Raw genomic sequence first — 24939 nt, forward strand, 5'->3', positions numbered from 1 at the left:
AAATATAAAGAATGTTATAAAATCAACCTTAGTTGTTTTTTTTTGACAGAAGTATGGTTCTCAAAACTCCGTGTGTACATATTCTCTCGATCGAGACAACAAAGCAAGCTCAATCGTGGCATCGGAGATATAACTAATTTAATCTAAAATTTATTATAGTAAAAAAAAAAAATTTACTAAGTAATATAAGGACTTCGATTCTTAAGATTTGCGTGCGAAGCCGTGGGTAACTTATTGAAATGCGCAGCGAAGCGCGCCGGGTCCGCTAGTATGTTACAAATAAAACAGCAAATTTGTTATTTAATTTTAAAGAGACCAATTGTAGAGAGAACAAATCAAATTAAATGTAGTTTACTGTTTTGTAAAATCTCAGTCTCTTTGTTTAACTCCATCACACTGCTTCCAACAAGAACACTCCCGCAGACGTTTCAAGCTCATAATTTCCTTTGGAAAACGTCACTGAAACTAAACCATCAGCTGGTTTAGCTGTGCCAAGGCATCATATTGAGTGATTTAATCTTTTGGTTCTTCATTATCAGAATAGTTTACAAAATCCTCTATTGAATAAAAGCTGCTGATACATTTCTACTCGGTCATAACACCGATGCTATTGTTCGCCTGTTCGAAGTCAATCATTTACATCTTCCAAATTCACAACTATCAACCTCTCGTTGACCTATTACAATGCAGAACATTTATTAATTATGCTATATGCATTATTATGAATGCCAAACATGTGTAAACGGAAAAAAATGACACTGAAAATTCAACAAGACTAATTTATTTTCAAAAAATTGGATTCTCTTTACTCATTAAAACCGATCCAGATAAATGACGTACGGATGTACTGCTGTTTAATCCACTACAGAATTATAACTATTTCTCATCATACCAAAGTATTTATTTCCCGTAAGTATTGATCCACCCACTGAGAGACACGTGTTAGCTGTATTGTGCAATCTGATCTACTATAAATCAAAAAGATAATTACAATTCACATTAACTTTAATTGACGTAGATTGACCTGTTGAAAAAGGTTATTACGATGTGATGAATAGAATTGTATTTAGGATGGGATGGATGAGAATAATAATACTATCTTGTTGAAACTCTAGCTATTACAGCGCTATAACAGCTATTGTTTTAACTAACTTGTATTAGGTAAAATAAAGTCCATTCAAAACTCAATTTAAATGAATTTTGATACAATGGAAATTGTTGGTAAAAATTAAGTTTGCCTGTACTCCAAGGGACAAATTAATGGAAAATCATTTTACTGACAATAAATATTAAAAAAATACCTTTTACTAAAAAAATAATGTTTATTTTAGTTTTAAACAATAATAAACACTACAAGTAGGGCAATAATAACAAGCTAACATGAACTTACCTGTACAGGTGACTGCATCCGCTGCTGATTTCCTGGCCGTTGGTTCAAAGTCTGCAACACTACCATCGACATATATCAAAACATTGTTATCTGCGCCGTTGCCAATATGTACCAGTTATCAGCACCCTCTTCCAGTGAACATGCTGTAATCTACCAACTCTTATCTCATTGATCCAATTGTTCCACATCAGTCATCACTCTTTCCCAATGTATATCCCATGATGTTTTCCTTAATCAAATTTATTGTTTAGATGATGTTTTATTTGCATCTTTTTGTCCCAAAAATAAGGTTTCTAATTGAGAAAATTAAATAAATATTCTGAATTTTTTGTATTTTATTTTCTATTCCAATAATAAAAAGTAGTACAGATAAAATGCATACAGTACTGTGCGAATTAACGTGAATAAGCAGAATTAATTTGTAAATATCATTTATTTGGGTTAAAGCTACATTTAGGTACTTTCTTACCATTAATTAGTATGGAACAAGTCCCCCTTTACTTTCATGACTTCCTGGACTTTTCTTCGCATGGAATCCACAAGTTTTTTTGCAATTGCTTGTGATTGCTTCATCTCTAAACCATGCCTGAATCACTGCTTCCATCGGTTTTGTTTTTGTCGTACAGTCCATTCTTTGCAGTCTAGCCTTACATGTTGCCCACAAATTCCCTATAGGATTTAGATCAGGTGAATTCCCAGGCCAATCTAGAAGGGTGATTTCCATGAAGTATTTCATCATAATCTTTTATACGTGGCACAGAGCTGAGTCTTGTTGAAAAACTGCAGTCCCTTCGGCCTGGACTTTGTTAAGCTCTATAGCTAAGCATTGATCCAGCAATGCTACATACTTTTCACTGTTCATCGTACCTTCAATAGCAATAAGAGTGCCAGTTCCTGAGTATCAAAAACAGCCCCAGAACATTTTCTTGGTGGGATGTTTAACTGTTTGGTTAAATTGGCTATCATAAAGTGATTTATTGACTGGCACTCCAACGAATTCTGATCGCTGGCTCTGCAGAAGAAAGTGTGTCTCATCAGAAAATAACAAATTTTCCCAATGTTCTGTGCTCCATTAAGCGTATATTTTTAATTATTTATTTAATTTAATTAATAATAATTTAATTCTTATGAATGATCATATTCAGCTTCAATTTGTTGTTTTTTTAAAGAACTTGCAGTGTTAGATACAGCAATAACCCTTCCCACGCTGAATTTATCTTTCAATTTTGACTCATAACACGTAATTAACATTAAAATTTTTTTTATATTTTACCAACTCTAATTTTATTTTTAGCTAGTGGTGGCTATTAGGAATAAAAAATAATACAGTATCACAAAATAATTAGACCCCTATATTTTTTAATACATTTTCAAATTTTACAAAAAATCGTCAAGATTTGCCTTTGCATAGAACAGTAAAGGCCTATAACGACACAACAAATAAAGTAATAACAAAATAAAAAGATAATATAATGCTAAATACAACAGGAACACAAACAGTAAATAAGGAAATATGGCAAAACAGCGTTAAACACTAAAATATGCCGTGCCGGGATATATCCGTTTACCGCGTAATGGTTCGCCGCAGACTGAGGCTAAATCACGCCACGAGGGACAAAGCCACGCCCTCTCACCACTGCGACGCGCCAATGAGGTTCAAACTGTAACATCTGCTTTCCGGAACAAGTATTCAACACTCCCTTGAACTCTAGCGGATTACACGGCAACTAAAATTTATTAAATAACACAAAATATGATTTGAAGGATATATCCGTTTACCGCGTTTCGGTCAAAATTAGGCGTAACGGATATATCCGTTTGCCGCATGGGAAGGGTTAAAATGTTGTATATTTATAACCAAAAAAGAAAAAAAATATAAGTTTTTTTGCATTTTTGCTCTGAGATTTTGTTGTTGATTTACTTTATATTAACCCTTTCAGTGCTATGGAACGATATATCGTTTATCGACTATTTCCCGAAGAGTGCTAAGGCACAATATATCGTTTCTCGTCTCATTCCCGAAAAGTGCTAAGACACGATATATCGTTGTTCCGTTTTTGTTTCTTTCGTAGCGCTTTTTAGCGTAATATTTTTATTCAAGTTATCAAACAAATGCTAAAGAAATTTCCTTTTTATATGAAAAAAGTATTGTTTAATGTTATTGGCCGTATGATACTAAATTCATACATATTGTATAAATTGAACACTACCCATGGAAGAATGGAAAGGGCTGACTACATGATGGACGTAATTGAAGATCTGTCAAACGAATATCTTGCAACAAAATGTGTCCCTGCAAACATTGTGGGTGGGGGAGATGGCCCACAGAGTGGTTTTGGACTGAGGAAACTTCCTCAAAAGAAGGAAAAAAGTTTGCAAGTGCTGCTTTGGAAGCAACCACCCAGAAGGAAAAGTGCGAAGATCCCGAACTGTGTGTGTGCGTTGTGGGGCTGGGGTACATGCAGAGTGCCTTGTAAAGCATGTTTGCAATTAAAAAAATTAAAACCAACTGTACATAGTGTAAATATGTTTTAAAATATACAATAATTAGTGCTATTTAGTTTTTATAAGATAGTGCGTTTTGTGCCAGACAGCAAGTAGCCACTCCTTTAGCCACCAGACTTTAAAACGTTCAGGTAATAAAATTTTTTTATAACTATTGTAAAAATAATCTAATTTATATAAAATTTTCAGGACCTATTTATCATAAAGTATACTTTTAGGAAACAATGCATTTGATATTAATATTGTTTATTTTTGGTATTTTTTACAGGCTCAAAATCAGAAAAAATATATGAGCATAAGATTTATGTATATATACATGTATATAATTATTTTTAAATTTTGGCTAAATATTTTTTTTTTTTTTTTTTTTGTTAGGTAGGCAGTACTATATTACACACAAAAATTCAAATTTCAAGTTATCTTGTATAATAAGTAAAATATGATTTTTTAAGTAAAAGCATGCAAAATTGCCATTTTTACCCTAGCACTTTTGGGATAAATCATATAACAAATTTTAGCACTTCTAGAAAAAAATCCGAAAAAATTCCCAGCGCCTAAAGGGTCTAAACATAATACTGATGATCCAAATCAATATTTTTTACATCACCATTAGTTGATCGCCACAATATATTTCTGAACCAATAAAGATCAAAGAAATAACAACAAATGACATTTTTGTAGGTGTTTTAACCAATATTTAAAATAATTTAGTTTGCAAATACAGAACCCACATAAACCAAACACTAAGTATTGTTTATTTAACGGAGTGAGCCTACAAGCCCAACCAGGTACATAATTGACATATCCTTTCAAATGTGAATTTGTTTAAGATAACACCTGTACTTAAATTGGCTATGTTTTAAGATATGTTTCAGAGCTCCATCTACAGTCAGTGGACTGGGTGCTGTACGGCCACAAATGGACGTGTCAGCAGAGTGGTTTAGTTTGGGTAAAAATCCCACAAAACCGGGACACCAGTATCATTTAACCTATTGTGGATCGTATTGTTTTGGCGCGCGGGCATGAATTAATTTACGGTCAGCGGTCGCACGAACAGCAATGGTGCGCCACTTCGTATCGCTCGCTATTGTATACTAGAAAATTCAGCTGTGAAGGTATTCGTTCAGATGGAACATGGGCCTGCTGGGGTATCCGTGATGTAGGAATGACAACACGCGAGCAAGGTTCCGGGGTGGCAGGGATGATGTCTGAATCATAGTCTAAATAAAGCGGCTCGGGCGAAGCGATTACAACATCCGGGCCATTTTCTAGACTAAACCCGCCAACATGTATGTCTGCGTCGTTTAGTTCTGTGTCACTAACCTCAAAAGTATTATAATAACAACTGAGGAAAACATCCAATCAGAAGCGCTATAAAGCAGAGAGTAAACTCATATGAATGATTTTTCAACTTCCACATACAACTGCGATCTGTAGGATATTTATAAAACTTTTGAAAACTCTAAACGTAGACCGTTGTTAAACACTCTTAGTTGACAAGTGAAGACGATCGCCTGATCTATCAGACATTAATAGAACTATTTGGAGGGAAACTTAAAAGCCGACCGCTTTTGCGACCTGAGCTTGTCATCGTGCCGTTAGGCCCGGTTGCTGCGTGACGAGCCCAGCTCATCAGTGATCCGCAATGGGTTAAAGGTTCCCACTGCTTACAAAAAAACAAACAATTGTTTATTTTAAAATTACAACAATTTTAAAAGTCAGACCTTTTCTAAAAGAACATAACAAACTTTTTTTATAATTTGGTTGTAGTTATTTATAAAGTGTAAAAGCACTCATCAAACTTACACAGAGTACTAAAAAAGTAAGTTCATTTTAAATTATTAAAACTTATACGATTACAAGTGAGAACTATAAACATTTAGCAGCAGTGAAGAGAGTAGCGCATAGTATAAGTGGATTTCTTTCTATAAAAGAATCGTCTACTTATTAAGTGTTTAATTCAAAACACAATGCTTACTTGAAATAGCTTTTAATCTATTTTATAATATTTTTTTCAAATTTTTGGAGAAATGGAGTTTGCCAGAGAATGGGTTAATCTGGTATCTTTTTGTTTTTAAGGAAAGGTATGATAAAATAAATAATTCATATAAGAACAAAATGATAAGTTTATTGACACCATTGTTTGGATAAGTTTATTACAATTTATTTTCAACTTTTTGAACATATTTTCAAACGGCAGGTAAAATATTTGCAGTAAATTTTGAGGGGGATAATCCCAATTCCCTTTCTAATTTCAAAATTTCCAAAGATTTGAGGTGCGATTCTTTTTCCATGATTTCAATGGATAATTTTAATCTTTTGTCCCGTAATTCACGCAGTGTGGCTGGCCTGTCTTGTGCTCGGTTTGTCAACAATGATGTAGAAGGCATTGGCTCAGACACGGAGGCCGGTGGTATGGATACCTCGGTAGCCCCCTCATCACCATTTGACTCTTCCATTGCAATATCCCACGTTTCGAGTGGTGGCAGGCCTAAAATATTTATAAATCAGCTTGTCAATGGCACTAATTTAAAATCATACTCTCTTCCACTGCCTGTATTATTTTTCTTCTCAAATTATCTTCTAAAAAAAAATAGAATCGGATATTACATACAGTTAGGCAATAATCAATGTCTATCATAATAAAAACAACTTGATTCTAAAACTTATTATTTATTCTGAACGAATAAGTAGTTCATAGCCACCATGATGAATTTCTTTATATTTTGCCAATACAAGGTGTGGCTAGAAAATAACCGAACTGAGACCGGAAACAAATTTTACTTACAGATATTTACAATTTTTCATTGTACTCCACTCCTTGATCTCTACACTGTTCCATGAGTAGGACAATGTTATATTTCATGCATTTTTACAGCCTTAGTTTTGACCGAAGAGTCATGAAAGCTGTCTCATTTTAAAAATATAACTAATACAAATTTTAAAATGTTTTAGTTTTTTTAACCCTTCCCACGCGGAATTTATCTTTTAATTTTGACTCATAACGCATAATTAACTTTAAAATTTTTTTACATTTTACCAACCTCTAGTTAGTGGTGGCTATTAGGAATAAAAAATAATACAGTATCACAAAATAATCAGACCCCTATATTTTTTAACAAATTTTACAAAAATTGAAAAAACAACCTCTTTACTTGAATTTCTAAAAAATATTTTCAATAAGGTAAAATTAATATTTTTGACAAAAAACTAATGGTAAATATAACAGGAACACGAACAGTAAATAAGGCAATATGGCAAAACAGCGTTAAACACTAAAATATGCCGTGCCGGGATATATCCGTTTACCGCGTAATGGTTCGCCGCAGACTGAGGCGAAATCACGCCACGAGGGACAAAGCCACGCCCTCCCACCACTGCGACGCGCCAATGAGTGTCAAACTGTAACATCTGCTTTTCAGAACGAGTATTCAACACTCCCTTGAAATCTAGCGGATTCTTCCACGGCAACTACAATTTGTTAAATAACACATAATAGACTTTGACGAATATATCTGTTTACCGTGTTTCGGTCAAAATCAGGCATAACTGATATATCCGTTTGCCGCGTGGGAATGTGTGTACTTTGAAAATATTAAATTAATGAAGTACAAAAAAGTTGAAACTTTTTGCTGAATAACCAATAATAAATATCGAAAAACTGAGAAAGTTTTTACATGCATATTAATTATACCTTTAAAATGAGACTTCCATAATTATACGACTAAAATAAAGTGGTAAAGATGCATGGTTTTACATCGTTCTTATGAGATTACAATCAAGATGACTAGGACAGCTGGCTCTCAAGCCAACGTTTTCTCTCAACAGTGTTTTGTAAATCGCTAGTATCCACCATCATGAGCTGTGACCTTTAACCCTCAAAGCGTCCATCGTCGATATTTTTGACGACTCGGACTTTCACTAAACGTCATCGTCGAAAATTTCAACTATGAACATTCATCTCTTTAAATTCATTTTATGACGCTAATACTGGTCAAATCGCTGTATAACCTATACAGTTCGAAAGCCCATGAGTTTTACTTTGTGTTTATTAGTATTTGGATTTCTCGTAGTCTGTATCGAACATTAGTCTACATCGTTTTCATCAGCTGTTGTTTCCAGTGAAGCGTATATGCCTTGTTTGTTGTTGCTGAGATACGAAAGTGTAAATTTCACCATTTACAGTGTATTTTATGCTGTTTTCCAAAGAACAGCATATAGTTATGAATTCGTAGTTATATAGTTACTAATTGTTTTGTGTGTGTGTGTTATTGTGACTTTTTGTGCTATACTTCAATATCTTATAATATTTTTTGTAAAACCTTTCTGTTTATTTTCTTCAAAGTATAATTTTAGAAGTTGTCTCATATATATATATATATATATATATATATATATATATATATATATACATATAATTTATTTCAATAAACGTTGAATCGCAAAAAGTACTTGCTCCGCCGGGACTCGAACCCGGATCTCTCACTTGCCGGGTGAATGTGCTACCATTACACCACAGAGCCCTCACTTTTTACGATTCAAATATTTTGTATTTGGCCGTTTCTTTCACATATGTCTTTAAATAACCAAACTAACATATGATCGGAAGACCAAATACCTATCAAATGACTTTTATTTACATTCATTAAATTTGTATAAATGGCAATAGCCGAATTTAATTTATTTCAATAAACATTGAATCGCAAAAAGTACTTGCTCCGCCGGGACTCGAACCCGGATCTCTCACTTGCCAGGTGAATGTGCTATATATATATATATATATATATTTGTATGTGAAAAATATATAACATTTGATAGCAAAAGACTAAGAACATTGTAATATCAATGTGTTATATAACTACTGCAATTAGGAAAATTGTCAAATGTGCGCTTTTTCATAAATATATGTATAAAATAAAAACTATATATATAAACTGTTAAAACATTATACATTTATGTCTTCAGGACAAAATTTCCCATAATTTGGCTATTTTGAATTTTCAATATATTTAATATTTCAAATACATGTCTATACTTGTTTGAAAAGTTTTTTTTTTTATTTTAATTTCTTTACTTCTAAGGTAAGAGAATTGTTTTTCTAACTTTATACTTACACAGTCTGAAAGCTCAGTTTTTTGCAGAAAGAATGGTATATAACACTTTATATTTAAGTTAATATTTAGACTTATTATAGATTTTACAAGGAGAGCCCTGCAAAAACTCACAAAACAGGTGTGCATTTCATAAAATATGATGGACGCTCGGAGGGTTAAAATTAACTTTTCCTGAGTTTTAAACATTCAAATATTTTTAAATTGTTTTACGGCCTACTTTTATAGTTAGCATTTTGTAGATATCTAATTTCATAAGTTCAAACATTGAAGACAATATACTTTTTAACAATCTTTAAATGGGATTTTTCAAACTTAATTGATGATTACTATTTATACAATATAAATGGTGCAAATTGTCAAAACGTAGAATTTTAATGGAATATGAATATTTTAAACAGAGCTCAGAATAAAAATTTGTGTTTACCCAAATCGACAAAGACATTGCCGGTGAAGTTTTGTTTATATTGTCAATCTCAGGTGCTTACAAAGAGACTGTTAAATAACAACTGAACAAAATAGTTTATACTTCAAATACTCAAACACTTCATCAATGAAGAAGAAAGGTAAAAGACTGTGTGAACAAGAAACCTCATTTTATGTTCCTTGTTGTTTTAGTTTAGCTGCTGTTTACTGCAGGAAAAATCTACGGACCAAAGGAGGTGGCAGCATAATATATGTTAAGAAGTGTATTGAATTTGAAAGTATTAATTTGGATAAATTCTATGCTGATTTTACATTTGAGGTTACAGCAGTAAATCTCCTAAAGATTAAAACAGTTATTGCCACTCTTTATAGAACACCAAATTCTGATACAAATTAATTTTACAATTTTTAATACTATTAGAGTCTTTCCTTAGTTTTCTTAACAAAAAGTACAACAGTTTTGAATATATAATATCTGCAGATTTTAATATAAATATTAGTGTAAATTCAATACAAACTGAGTCCTTTTTAAATTTATTGAGATCTTACAATATTTACTGACTAAATGAAGAACCCACTAGAGGGGATGCATGTCTTGACAATACAATAACTACTCTATATACCGGGTGAGTTTTTTAAAGTGATCCAATAGCTAACTTTTTAATTACACGACTTAGCACCACACTTTAAATTTGGAACTTGCTCAATTTTAAGTTTCACTCAGGAATACACTTTCAAATATTTTGAAGATGGCCGCCATTTTCCAATATGGTGGCCAACTTTAAAATCTCTTATGGAACACCCTGTATTTCATGTTGTTTTTAGATTCTTCTCTAAAAAATAAGGCATTTTTGCTATTGTGAGTTTTTCAATATTTCTAATGGTTCAGGAGCTACGTGGACTGGAAGTTTGAAGCTGAACTCAAAAGCAGAAAGGTCAGGTGATTGAGGAGGCCACACTACCCTAATGGTTTGGATTTTTTCTGTGGGGAGCCAAAAGGATAAGGTGTACCGCACGCCCCCCCACAACTCCCGAAGACATGCGTGAAAGGATACGCAACGAGTGCAGCTCAATTGGCGAAGACGTTTTAATCAGGGTACAAAGAGTGCATGTGCAACGACTCAGAAAGTGAATTGAGACAGAATCTTTTTTTACTAATCATTTAGTCGAAAATTTAAATGAATATCAAAGCAAAATGATTAATGCTCAGCATAAAATATGTCTAATATCAAAACACATACAAACTACACAACATAACAAAGCACTAACAACACATAAAACTAACATTGATTAAACATGCTTTAAGAGTTCATGCCACTGATGATGAAAACTTCCAGTCCACGTAGCTCCTGAACCATTAGAGATATTGAAAAACTCTCAATAGCAAAAATGTCTTATTTTTTAGAGTAGAACCTAAAAAACAACATAAAACACAGGGTGTTCCATAAGAGATTTTAAAGTTGGTGGCCATCTTCAAAAAATTTGAAAGTGTATTCCTGAGTGAAACTTAAAATTGAGCAAGTTCCAAATTTAAAGTGTGGTGCTAAGTCGTGTAATTAAAAAGTTAGCTATTGGATCACTTTAAAAAACTCACCCGGTATATATATATATATATATATATATAGAGAGAGAGAGAGAGAGAGAGAGATAAAATCGAGTGTCAAATTGTTGACCATGCTGGAGTTTTTGCTAAGTTTGACGGATTATCTCTCTCAGATAACCGTTCAAAGTACAAAACTAGAACTATAAGAGATCTGACACCAGGAGCAATATTTAAGTTTCGATAATATTTACGTCAGTCTAGCTTATCACAACTGAATAAACATACTGATGCAGAACTAGCTCTTGACTATTTTACGTTATAAGTGACAAACTCTCTCGACGAGTGCTGTAAATTAAAGGAACTTAAGGTAAACACTGCTGAAAGGCCTAATATTAAATGGTGTACACCAGAATTACACGAGATGAAAAAGCGTATTGTAATATTTTATGATAGATTTAAAAATAGTAAAGGAACAAGCAATGAAAGTAATTATAAAAAAGATTATGCAAATGTTAAAAAACTATAATAGAAATAAGATAAATTACCTTTAAAAAAAATAGCAAATGAAGAATAAATTAAAAACTCTTCTAATTCCTCTAATTTTCTTCTAATATTTTAGTAACTTGACGAAGCCTATTGTACTGTAGAATGTGATTAAAGATCAATAAAAAGATCTTGAGTCTTGACACCATATATATAATAATAATAAATGCGTTTATGTTTTCTCTTTTTTAAATACGTGTAAATACAGTATACAACAATATACAGATTACAGAGAAAAAATATACCAACCCAAAAAGAAAATAATCTTGCACTTGGGTGGGAGCCATCATCAGCTTCTTAATTTAATTTAAGTTCTATAATAACAATATAAAAATACAACAAATAATAATAAACAAACTAAAATTACTCTTAACCATCAAATTAACACACATTAATTAGAGAAATCCAACTCACCTTCAATATAAAAACATACATTTACAATTTATAAAATAAGAACAAAATATTTTTACTGAACAACTAAATATAAATTTTCAATATCTTTAACACTTCTACTTAATAACCAAACCTTCAGCCTCTTTTAAAAAATAAATATAGATCTATTAATTTTAATTTCACTTGGAATTAAATTTAAAAAACTTATAACTTAAAAACACAAAACATTTTTAAGAACAATCGCAAATACTGTTGATTACTGAGTCTAGTAGAATAACTAGAGTTGTCAATAACAGGTCCACTGTTACCACTTAGTATGAACAAAATTACTAAAACCTTAAAAAACATATAAATATCTTAATGGTAAAATAAAATTTCTAACAAAAAGCGGAAACGAATGTTCTGTAATATTAGCATTACATATCAATCTTATAAATTTTTTCTGAAGGACTATTAGACTAGATAAATTTGAAACATATAAACTACTACCCCACAATGTTCACTAATATCTATTAACGTGCTTAAAACTACACACACATGCTCATTAGTTGAATTTCTTACTAAACACTTACAGTTGGTGGCGGGAGATGGGCCCTGAGGTGGCACCAGGCCCATCATCTGGTTTCCAGAACCTGTGAGGAAAATAACACAAATGTTATTTAATATAGGAGTAGGGCTTGTGCCAGTTGTGGTGTCAACAGAACCGACAGAGGCTGAGCGGAGATTTATTAGATTGAATTAACGATCAAAACAAAACTGAATGCACCTTAAATCCGTAATATAATAAACATTAATTCTGCGCTAAATAAAACTGCACAATACAATAGTGTTCATGTTATACACTACAAAAATAATACAAAAATCAAAAAAATCTTTGTAAATCTGATTACAGATGAGAGTCATCACTGTTTTTGCATTAAGTGAAAAGTATTTAATTTTACAGCACTTGAAATGGTCATTTTTCTGGTTCAAACATCTGTGTTTTAAAAACCATACTGCAAGATGCTGCACATTCAACATAAAACATGTTTACGTAAAGTCCCAGCTTCGTATAACTTCAAACAAGAAAACCTAATTGAATTTAACTTTCAACTACAACAGGAAAATTGGTAAGATACTGTTCAAATTTCATCTGCTGAAGAAGCATACAACTGTGTCCTTCAATCTGGATTTAGCTTGCCCAAGGAAGCTAAAGAAATTACAACCAAAACCTAAAACAACAGCTTTTGCAGATGAGGAATCTTTGACGCTCAGAGACATGGAATAATAGTAGATCATGCCACAAGACATGAGGCAAGTACCATTAAAAAGTTTACGACCAGCACTTTAAGCTTCTAAGGCAGCGGGCTTGCATAAAATATTTATAGAAAGCCGGAAAAAAAATCAAGAGCCATGTGGAATATACCCAATAATGTCCGTAATAAAATGAGGAGCACTGTAAATGCAATGGAACTAGAAATAAATGGGAGCACTCACAAAAAAACTTTCACAAAGCAAAATACTTAAATTCTTTCTATATCAATATTGCCAAAACAACTCTAAAAAAATTCGATCTAATAACAAAAAAATTTATATATGCCAAGCCACATGAAATAGCAAAAATGGAGCCAATTCCGACTAGCATAAAATATATCAAATATGTAATCTTTGAACTGAAACCTATAATCTCAGCAGGGATCGACGAAATATCCTTCAACGTCTCAAGACTTTGTGTCAATGAATTAGCACCCCCACTGGTCCACTATATTTAACAAGTCTTTTCAAGAAGAAATATTTCTTTCAAATTAAAAATATTCAAAGAGTTCCCAACATTCAAAAATGGGTGCAGTACTGATGCAAGCAACTATAGACCAATCTTGTTTTTTTCAACCTTTTCAGTATGTGAAAAATTGTGCTCAGAAAACTCCTAGATCATTATGCAAAATACAACCTACTGAACAACTGCCTATATGGATTCACTAAAAGAAACTCAACTAGTAGTAGTTGATCAAATTTATTGAGACAATTATTGATGGTATTTAAGAGGAATTATCAACTGCATTATTTCTTAATTTCAGTTAAGCTTACAAGCCTTAACCACAACATTATCTTAAAATGACTAGAACCACTCGAAATCACAGCAAAGGAATGGTTTGAAAGCGACTTAAAGGGAAATACACAGCTTGTTGAGCTGGACTCATCAAATGGAAATACACAAACTATCAGATCTAACATTCTACCGTGCAGGGAAGTGTGCCCCAAGGCTCTGTCTTAGGACTGGTATTTTTTATACTCTTTAACAATGATCTCCTCCAACAACTAGGAGAACTCTCATGTACGCACATGACACAACTCTGCTCTTAAATCAATGTACTTCGGACTGCCTGGCTGTTTGATCCTACGTAGCTCTCAATATTACTCGCAAGTGGTCCTGTGGTAACCCCTTAAAAACCTACCAAATTGCTTGTGAAAGATCATCAAAAGTCCCGGACATTCCTGGTATCAATTTTCAAACATAATGTAAATTTCTTGGCATAACCATAGACACAGACTTGAACTGGACTCAGTATACGGCCAATCTCAGCACGAAAATTTAACACCAGCCACTTTTTTGTAAACCAGTTACTTTCTCTTAGCATAGACAGCAAATACAGACTATTTTTCACTTTCTAAATCCTATTTATGTAATGGCCTTGCTGCATGGGGAGAGATTCAACTGCCATGTTGAACCTTCAACAAATCCTCATATTAAAAAAAGTCTAATGTTTTAAATTAGCAGATCCACACCATCAGGAAATCTATAGGTCTTTTAAATCCTTGAAGTTCCTCACTGTTGTCTCACTTGATATTCATGATCATGATAATGTATGCTGACATAAATTTAATGTGCAAAAGAACAGGGATCTACACCGCAACAAATTATTTTTTTTTTAACTCTTAGATTTGTAGTAGTAGTATGTGAAATATTAATCTAGAGTTACAGTTTTTTTGTAATTTTCATAAAAGTATTGATATCCCGGAAACTAAGTTACTTTTACAAAGGTTATGGTTTATTATTTGGAACAATCATTAGCTGACATATTAACCACTGACACATTACTGTTTATTTATGGAACATTGGAATATAATGTAGCATAAATTATAATATTACAAAATTAAGTAGTTATATTTAGATTGGAATATAAATAAATAAAAATATATATTTTTTGACTTTGAAAGACCTTATGGGTATAAAAAAAATTATCAGATCTCAATTTTTCATTAGTTCAATTCCAAAAAAGAAGGTGAAAACTGAAGTTAGTTGCAAAATGTGTAACTAAAACTAATCTATGTCAATAGAATGCTGTTATTTTGGAAATTTTGATTACTAGTGCAGGGATCCTATAGGCTTGAAACAGGTAGGCAAATGGGCTAAGTGCTCTAATAAATTTGAGTGACTAATATGGTTTTACAGAGTAATAAAAGCATATTAAGATTTTAAGGTTCATATAAAAATGGGGGTTTATTATTTCACCCTATTGTTCATTATGCAGTGTATGATTATAAAAAAATTATAATTTAGTACACTTAAAAACGCTAGTGAATATAGCGCTCAACCTACCTTGTCTAGCAAGAGTCTGTAAAGCATTGATGGGATCTTGCATGTTCTGCCCTGGTGTTCCTGCGGGACCCCCCATACCCGGATTCTTCTTCGAGTCTGGAAAGAACAAAAAAAGGTTAAACTGAAAGTTCTACTGATTAAGTAGAAGCCTCTTGCAGCTTTAAATTCACATTAATGCCTGCACAAAGTGTATACTACAAACAATAAGGTTTATTTCAATATTCATATGTAACATATAAGAATAAGAATTTTATTCTGCACGAAAATATTCCACACAAATTACATTGGCACGTCAATACAATGTTACTACTTTTGTAAAACAATGAACATTCTAAAAGCCTTGCTTCGTCCACACTGTTGAGATGTACTCTTCCACTGAATAGAATGATCTTTTACAAAAAAAATAATTTAGTTTAGCCTTAAATTCCATATCACTTAGCATCCTTATATCTAATGGTAACTTATTGTATTATAGTCCATTAGCCATCATCATTGGGCTTTTGTCAGTTTTAGCTAGTCTAGTTTGAGGTAAGTTGATATTGTTACGACTTCTTGTTTCATAATTGTGAACATTTTTCCTTAAGTTTACTTGATCTAAATTAGCTCGGAGGTAAAGTAGGCAATGTTGTATATTTATGAATTTATGTCTTTTAACAATTAATATTGTACTCAATAATATGATTGAGTTATGTTGAGTTTCGTCTCCAGTAACAACAGAGTAGAGAAAATCATCACCTTCGAGTTCATAGTGTTCCAAAAACTCTTTGGAGAGTTTCTGTGATTGTTTCGTGTATCATGGAGATTTGCGGAAACATCCCAGAAAGTTCCTTCCAATAATTATTAAATCGATTAAATGGTAATTTTCTATAATGCTAACTTAAGAAAATATTATGACAATACAAGTTCTCCCAGTATTTAGAAAGAAATTAAAATTAAACCATTTATCTTATTCATGACTACTTACTCATTTCCCTAACATGGAGAATGAGACGAGCTACAAATCCCAAATACTCTTCCTGTAACAGGCACAAAAAATAAAGCTGGATATTTATTAAAATGTTCAAAACTTCCCAACATACATAAAACATATTGATTAAGTTCTATTACAAACTAATATGACCCTATAAATCACCAATATACAGAAACAATTAAATTTGCTAGGTCATTTACTCTACAACAGTTGGTCAAAAATCATCTTTTTGCTAAATAAAACCATCTACAAGAGCTGTTTTTTTCACCTCCAATCTCACGTCATGAAGGTCAGACAAGTGGCAGGTTGGTGGTGTGCGCATTAATTGATCGCGCATCTTCCCCACTCCAACATTTATCACCGCCAAGTTCAAAGTAGCTAGTTTGCACTGAGCTGCAGTCGCATAAACATGGCCGCCTCTACTGATTCTCCACCAATTGTGTATTATTCGTTTCCTGCATGCAAAAGAGAATAGTGCTGCATAAATCTCTTGGAGAATGTGCCATATTTACATTATGATGTGTTGTGTGTGAATTGTGTTGAAGGTTTAAAGATGGCCGAACTGAAGTCCACGATGAATGTGGTCAAGGACATAAGTCGCTACAGACGACCTTGTTGAATGAGTTGACAAAGTTCTTAGAGAAAAGTCTTGTCTTTGGAATTCCCAGAAGTGTCAAGATCGTCTCTTTACTCTTTTGTTACAAAACATTTAAGCTAAAAAAGGACTTGTGCTCACCGCGTGCCAAGGATTTTGACTGACACCCACAAAACTCGTTGAATGGGTTGAGGTTTGACAGTCCTTGAATTTGACATTTGATCAACTTAAAACTTTCATCATCAATGCACAATTCACCAATGGATTTCAGTTGCAATATTCTCTTCTGCTTGCAAGGAACGAATAATACACAATTCAAATTCTCCCATAAACATCAAAATTGGTGATGGATTTCATAATTAAAATGGTTTGTAGTTTCAAAGCAAAGCCCCAATCACTTACTGCAGTTCATAAGTAACAGAATTTTAAATTGGAGCACCATTTTTAACTAGACGCAGTGAGAAATGTAGCGAGACACAGAACTATCACAGCTCTATGTATACTGAGCATATGAATCTTTTTACCCCAAGGCTCTAGTCCTGTTCACTGCCAAGCTAATTCTAAATGTCTGTCATTTACAGGACAACACTTATTGTTACACGCTGTACAATTAAACAAAGCAATCAAAACATTCCTTACTGAACAGTAAATTTTGATTTCGAACCTCTGTATAAAAAAATACGCATATCGTTGTTATTTGATTTTCTTGGAACATTTTTACATTCAAATTAACAATAGGCTATTTGCATTCTAAGAGTTATTGGCTATTTCTTACCTTGGATTTGGCCTTCTGGAAGACATGATTTTCCATTTCCATACTATTTTTTGAAGTCGGCATACCTGAACTTCGGATTGCTTCCTCTCTAAAAAAAATAAAAACGGACTTACAGAAAACGTAACACTTTTAAATATTTTATGCATCATACATGATACAAGAGTGTATACTTGTACAAATTATTGAATCAAGCTGCAACATTTTTATTTCAAGATTATTTTGATATATACAATTGGTTTATTCTTCCTATCGTCTGCTACAACTTACTAAAGTCAACAGCTGATTAAGGTAGTACAATAATGTTGGGATGGATAGATTTTATAGTCACAATCCTTCAAGATACCTTCCCTGAAGAGGAAAAACAAAAAAGTCTTCTAGTTACTCCAGAAGGAACTGGTGTTCTAGTTACTTCAGAAGGAACTGGTGTTCTAGTTACTCCAGAAGGAACTGGTGTTCTAGTTACTTCAGAAGGTACTGTAACATTTGAAGTAGTCATTTTGGTGCATTTTAAAATTATTAGGCTCAATGGAAAACAGCTGGAGATAAGAATGTCACTTTTACAGTATGTAGAGCTTATATGAAATATAACTTGAGGGAGTGATGTTTTTCATTTATAAAAGATTAGTCAATTTTCCACCAAAGATAAAATATTAGAACAAAAATATTAATTTCGTGGTACTTTGGGATTATACCGACCACACACCCAGACATGAATCGTTATTTGACACTTTGCTTCTACTGATTACTAGATTAGCGTAGAACAATATTTCGTCAATATAAAACAGGAATTGTCTTATCGCAAACCCCTCCCCATCCTCAGACAGAGGTCAAAGTCGAGTGGTCTAGTAGATAACGTGATTGCAGAGTCTCGCCGCCCGTTCAGCTGGTGCGTCGCTTTGTTGTACTTCCGTGTTTTACGCCTACATTTCTCCAAACACAAAAATTCAACAAAAACAAACATTACCAAACAAAAACTAAACTCTTTATTGAAAAAAAATCACTCAAAACTTGTTTTTATTCTTGATCACACACCGCCACTCAAAATCCGAATGCTGCCGAAGCCCGCGCTGATGTCAACGAAAGAAAAACATCACTCGAGATAGTACCTATCAGTAAAATATCAAATTCTAGAGGTGCTGATCAGAAATATAAAATGAATTGTAATGGAAAGGCAATAAATTATGTACCGTGCAAAAAACTTAAATAATCATGTGATGCCGCGTGGCCTGCCGTAATCGGGATTCTTGAGAAAGATAAGATAACAGTGACAACAATACCGATCACAATACCTGGAAATGCTTGTAAGTTTGTAATTAAAGAGTTGTTTTTTCGTTCTATCATGTTTGTTTCTATAAATTTATATTTTTGTGTTCTTCATACTGGTGTGGTCGGTATAATCCCAAAGTACCAATTTCGTATATAACCTTAGAACTGGCATGGAATCCAGGTGACTTGAACAGCAACAGCGGGTATTCTAAGTGAGCTACCTGCACAATGATGTTATCAAGTCAGCGTGGCTGTGTGGTCTAAGGCACTACTCTCATACGCGGGAGTGACTCGCGGGTTTTATTCAAGCACCTGACATTAAGAATTTATTTGGTCTGGTGTACATAAGAGTCACTGGTCTGTGGTAAAGCTAGTAGGAGGGTCCACCTTAAATTAACGGTGGTTTGCTTGGGTGGAAGTTGACAGAATCAGTGATTTTCTTGTATAAGTGTACCGGACCCAAGACACTCATTTTGCATTTTTTTTGTCTTCACCAAGTTATTTCAGCCATGCATTTTTATAAGTTCTTAATTGATAAACATTCATCAATTAAGAAGCTTAAACAAAAACTAGTTGAGTTAGTTCAGTTAATTTCAGTTGAGTTAGTTTGGATTTCATTTTTAATTAAAATTGAAGCTGACAATAAAAAAACTAAAACCAGAGCATCTTTTATGACTTAAATAAAGAAGTAGACCACAACCTGCTTCCATTTACGATGCTTACTGTGATTCCACAGACGAAATTTATCTTCATCACCTTCTCCTTCTGATTCAACAATCAACATCCCATCATATTATATCATTACCTTGGAATGGACTGCAGAGGATCATGCAAAGATGGAATATCTTCAAAATACCAAAAAGCTTCATTCCTTAGACTAAATAAACGATATGAGGAACCTCGGACAAGTAACATTGGATCTAATTTTCAGCAGCATTAAAGGCGTAACCATCAACTCTGCAAATGACCACCTGACTCTTATCACCCTCCTTTACCTTTCTCATTGCCTGCTGGATGAAGATTTCTTCATGCTTGTTATTTCACCTGCCCTAATCTGCGAAAATGCAACTTGTTTGCTACTAATGAAATGCTCTCATCTGCAGATTTCTCATTCATCCATGACTAACCCAGCATTTAAGAGTGCGGTACTTTGGGATTATACCAACCACACCAGTATGAGGAAAACAAAAGTATAAATTTATAGAAACAAACATTATAGAATGAAAAAAACAACTCTTTAATTACAAAATTACAAACTTACAATGATTATCAATTGTTAAAGGGTTTCCTGTGACACCCAGAATGCAGCAATATCAAGGATGAGTGAGTGTAGTGGATTTCCGCCTTCGGCCCCAACTGCCGACCGCCACATGTATTCAGCTAGGTATTAGTCAAGATGGTGTCGTGCTGTTCCTTTTTGTTTTTTATTACGCCATTTAGCTGAACCCCACATTCGCTCAACCTGTTGAGTATTAGCACTGGTTTCCGGGTCGCGGCATACCAGCTGAACGGGCGGCGAGACTGTGCAGTCATGTTATCTACTAGACCGCTCGACTTTGACCTCTGTCCGAGGATCGGGAGGGGTTTGCGATAAGACAATTCTTGTTTTATATTGACGAAATATTGTTCTACGCTAATTTAGTAATCAGTAGAAGCAAAATGTCAAATAACGATTCGTGTCTGGGTGTGGTCGGTATAATCCCAAAGTACCAAGAGTGCTTCTGCAAAATAACTTCCTTACTTGGTGATATTTGTGTTATATGCAGTCCCTTGAAACGGATTGAGGTTTCACCCTTTTCCAAGTGGTTCTCCAAGGAGCTAATATTGTGATACAGAAGAAAATGTCCACAGGCGTTACAAACTATCATTTCATCCGGCCGTCTACTCATGCTTCTGCACATTACATGATGCTTGCAAGAATCTTAGTTGGCATGTGTTATAGAAGCTACTTCAACCATATAGAACATTCAATTTCACATAACTCCAATAGCTTCTGGTGCTTTATTCCTTCCGCAGACGAATCTCCTGGAATACCACCTAAGGTGATCGCCCCTCAGAGGATCTGTAGGAGAGGGCACATATTTTCTATGAATTCTTCGCCTCCGTCTTGTTGCAGCCTGTGACTTTATTTAATGGATATAATGAAAATCGTTACTATTTTAATTGAAATCAAACAAACTATTTCTTTATTTATTAATGAATGATTTTTTGACAGCATCAGTCCCTGCAGAAATACTGTTTCATATTGGCTAAAGTAATTGTAAGTACTACGCTGCTCAAACGTCGTTTAAATAAAGTTTAGTAATTTTATGTAATCTGAAACAAATACATTTATTGGTATCAATTTACAATAACGTGACCATGGAAAGGTATGTTCATTTTTTTCCCCTGAAAACAATAGTGAAGAAAAAATTCGTCGGCAACGAAAATCAAAGGACTTACGATTTTTTGAAAACTCTGTTTTTGACAGTATCTCTGGCAATTTTACTGAAATGATGCTGACAAGTACGTTAATTCTGTCAACGATGCCTGCCCGCTGCGCACTGCTTGCTCTTTTAGAAAAAAAAATTAACTCGAGCTTGCAAAAGTCGAATCCCAGATCACGTGATGCCCCTGATCCTTAACCCTCCAAGTGTTGTTCGACAAAATTTTGTCGGTTATTTTCCATTTTTAACGCAATAATGCCCGAAAGGCATCAATATAATACAATAATATACTTTCCCCCCAGTTTATATGCACCTGTGATAATAATACTTGGCTATAAATGCCCAACCCATGAAAAAAAGTCCATTTTTCATGGTCACGGTATTGTAAATAAATACCCATTTATTTTACATATAAAAGTATAGCTTCACTATAATACGATTTTAAAAGGCTATAACTTAATTTAGTTCGACATTATCACTCAAAATTAGTTCAAAGTAAAATCGTGTTTGGAAGTAAGTTCAAAATTAAAATCCTGTTTCGTTATTGACTAACGGCGGCAAGAACAGTGACCTACGTGTCTTCTTTGTTTCACAAGCAGTCACATTTATTCTTGAAAATTAATAAAGTAAGTAGATGTGATGTTTTGTTGTAATTATATAAATTATATATTGTATAATAATTTGTAAATTATATACTTTTTTTTGAATATTTATAGATTAATTTCAAAGATTGAAATCTACCTAGCAAAACCATATTGTTCTTTGAAATATTTATTACATTATTTGTTCCCACATTTTGCTTTCAGTCTTTTGAATGGTCATGAATATCGATGATTTGAATCATTCAATAATCATAATCCGATTGTGTTGGTGGCCGCTTATTATACCGCAGCCACCATCGTTCTATTGATGATTCAATATAAATGATGGGCTGTAGTATGTGTTCAATCACTGAAGTGTTGGACACTTATACTCCAGCCCAACTATGCCAATATTTCCAAACCAGATTCATACAGGCCTGTGCTAGGCTCATTTCTTATAACCTACCTAGTAGACTATAGAAAAACTGATACCTGCATTTCGAGCATGTACTAAGCTGTCATAACTAATGTATTAATCGTTTCAGCTAATCTAGTTGTGAATAGGTCTACTGAAGAACAAATTTGACAAGACCTAGGCCATTGCTCTAATTTAGGCTAAGAAACTTATCTTTCTTTTAATTTAATGAATTAAATTAAATTTTATTTAATAAATTGTGTCCATTTTTACCATCTTATTCATAGTTATACTTTTGTTTAGAAAAGGGTTTAATTAATAAGTATTATTTTCAAACTATTACATACATTTTTGCAACAACGCTCTGTCTAAACGCTGTAGTGCGCCAAGAATTTTCTTCAGCAGTCATTGTAGTGGATTTAAAATGTAAATTATATTAAAATTATATTTAACTTCACAATATAAAGTATGTCCGACTATTTGTAATTATCACTGAAGTACATTACTTGATCAACTTTTTATTAACATCCCGAAAACACTATCCACTTACACGACACTCACATTAACAATCACAATCATTATTCACTTTCCCACAGGAAAAATCAAGATTTATCTAAGAACAAAACGTAGTAAACAACAAAACGTAGAGAAAACAATAAATCACAGACCAAAGGAAATGTTAAACAAACAGAACGACGTCAAACAAAACCACCTGATAAAAAACAAAGACCAACAAAATATATTAATTTGTATACAACATTGGATTTTCAATAAAAATTTTGTTTGATCAAAAGTCTATATTTGAGAGAGTAGCGGGATTCATTTTTCTCTGGAAAACCATTTAATTACTTTTATTTTATTTATATCGTATATATCTGTGTTCTTATTTGTTAATGCGTGATGAATTAATCATGTAAAGTCAGAACATTAGTTTATTTTCAATTGAGGACATTACTTGGTTTGATATATTCAGTTTATTTTTCGTACGTTAAAAATTGGTATGATTATTTATCTTACTTCCATTATGGAACAGAACTCTGAAGAACATGATCATGATTCCATTTCCTAATTTAGGAAGAACATTAGCGTATTGGAATCCAGTACAAATCAACGGATGGTTACGTTTTCTGATGACGAATCAGATATTTGGCAATCAGTTAAGTCAAGAAACGCCAAAAGAAATATTATTTCTTCACTAGACCATGGACCTAAACGCCATTGTTAAACTAAAGTATCGGGGCAAAAAACGATGGCCCATTCTGTTATATATGAATATTCTTTGTATCATTATCTAGTAAGTTTAGATATATTTGCAAAGTGTGCACCTCACCCCATATGACGTAATGTGTCGGCTGTTTTTAATCGTATGATTTTGAATAAAACGGCATTGGCTACTCGAGATCACCTGACCCCCCTCTCCTTTGGTCACTGCCTCGTCCGAGCATTCCTTGAGCCGGTAGTCAGTCAACTCCCAGTCTCGCTTGCCACATGCCACCCCTCGTGTGGCCGTGTCTTAAGAAATGTAAAAGTGTTCTTTATTTCGATTCACCCGCCCCCGGCATAAGTACTGTTATTTAGAACAAACATAACAAAATGGCGACGAGGTCGGTTTTAAATTTACATACCGGGCAATGCAACTGTTCGATTGTGCCGGTAGTGTAAATTTCAGACAAACACGTGTAAATGTCGGATGACGAAGTGGATTTAGCGCCGTTACTACACAATATCGAACTGCCGGGCAACACAAAAATGTCGGGAATAATCGGCGGAATCGGTGAATACGATAAAAATAGTGAGACGTGGTCGTCTTATATCGAGCGCTTCGAACTATTCATCGAGTGCAACAATATTAAGGAGGAGAAAAAAGGTTAGCACGTTATTAACTGTTGCCGGTGTAAAAACGTTACAGTCTATTACGGGATTTATGCACGCTCAATAAGCCGTCTACAAAAAGTTTTGACGCATTAGTATCTTTGATTCAAGATCACTTGTATCCAAAACCATCGTTCATAGCCGAGAGGTACAAGTTCAGCAAGAGGATTCAGCACGAAGGCGAATCAGCAGCAGACTACATCGCCCAGTTAAGAAAGATGTCCACCCATTGTGAATTTGGGGCAGTTTTAAACGATTACCTGCGAGATCGTTTAGTCTCCGGAATTAGAAATGAAGCAACAAAACAAAAACTGTTAGGAGTATCCAGCTTGACATTTGACCAAGCAGTTAAAATCATCACGTCAGCAGAAGCCGCTGAGAAGAATGCAGCAGCCTTGGCGATCAACGGAAGCCGCAACGCCGAGCGACTACAAAAGATGACAGCTCATCACCGCAGTGTAACAGCTGGGAGCAGAGCATCGGCGGGTGCCGGCGGCGCTACCACACCTGGAAGTCACCACCACAACCCCAAAAGCAGCGCTTCGCAC

At 33.7% G+C, this 24939-nt stretch overlaps 1 protein-coding gene across 1 annotated transcript in view; it reads right to left on the reverse strand.

The window, feature by feature from the left end:
- The window catches only part of LOC124364255 (mediator of RNA polymerase II transcription subunit 15), a 35597-nt gene extending 12430 nt beyond the window's left edge, over window positions 1-23167 (reverse strand). Inside the window, exons 1-6 of the mRNA XM_046819595.1 lie at window positions 22867-23167; window positions 17832-17919; window positions 16456-16507; window positions 15492-15587; window positions 12484-12543; window positions 1391-1449 (exon numbers count right to left, since the gene is read on the reverse strand). Coding sequence (XP_046675551.1) covers window positions 1391-1449; window positions 12484-12543; window positions 15492-15587; window positions 16456-16507; window positions 17832-17919; window positions 22867-22928 — 417 coding nt within the window. The 5' untranslated portion in view covers window positions 22929-23167. The remainder of the gene's footprint in view (window positions 1-1390; window positions 1450-12483; window positions 12544-15491; window positions 15588-16455; window positions 16508-17831; window positions 17920-22866) is intronic.
- Between the last annotated feature and the right edge of the window lie 1772 nt (window positions 23168-24939).

The sequence above is a fragment of the Homalodisca vitripennis genome, chromosome 6, assembly GCF_021130785.1.
Source record: "Homalodisca vitripennis isolate AUS2020 chromosome 6, UT_GWSS_2.1, whole genome shotgun sequence".
Classification (NCBI taxonomy): Eukaryota; Metazoa; Arthropoda; class Insecta; order Hemiptera; family Cicadellidae; genus Homalodisca; species Homalodisca vitripennis.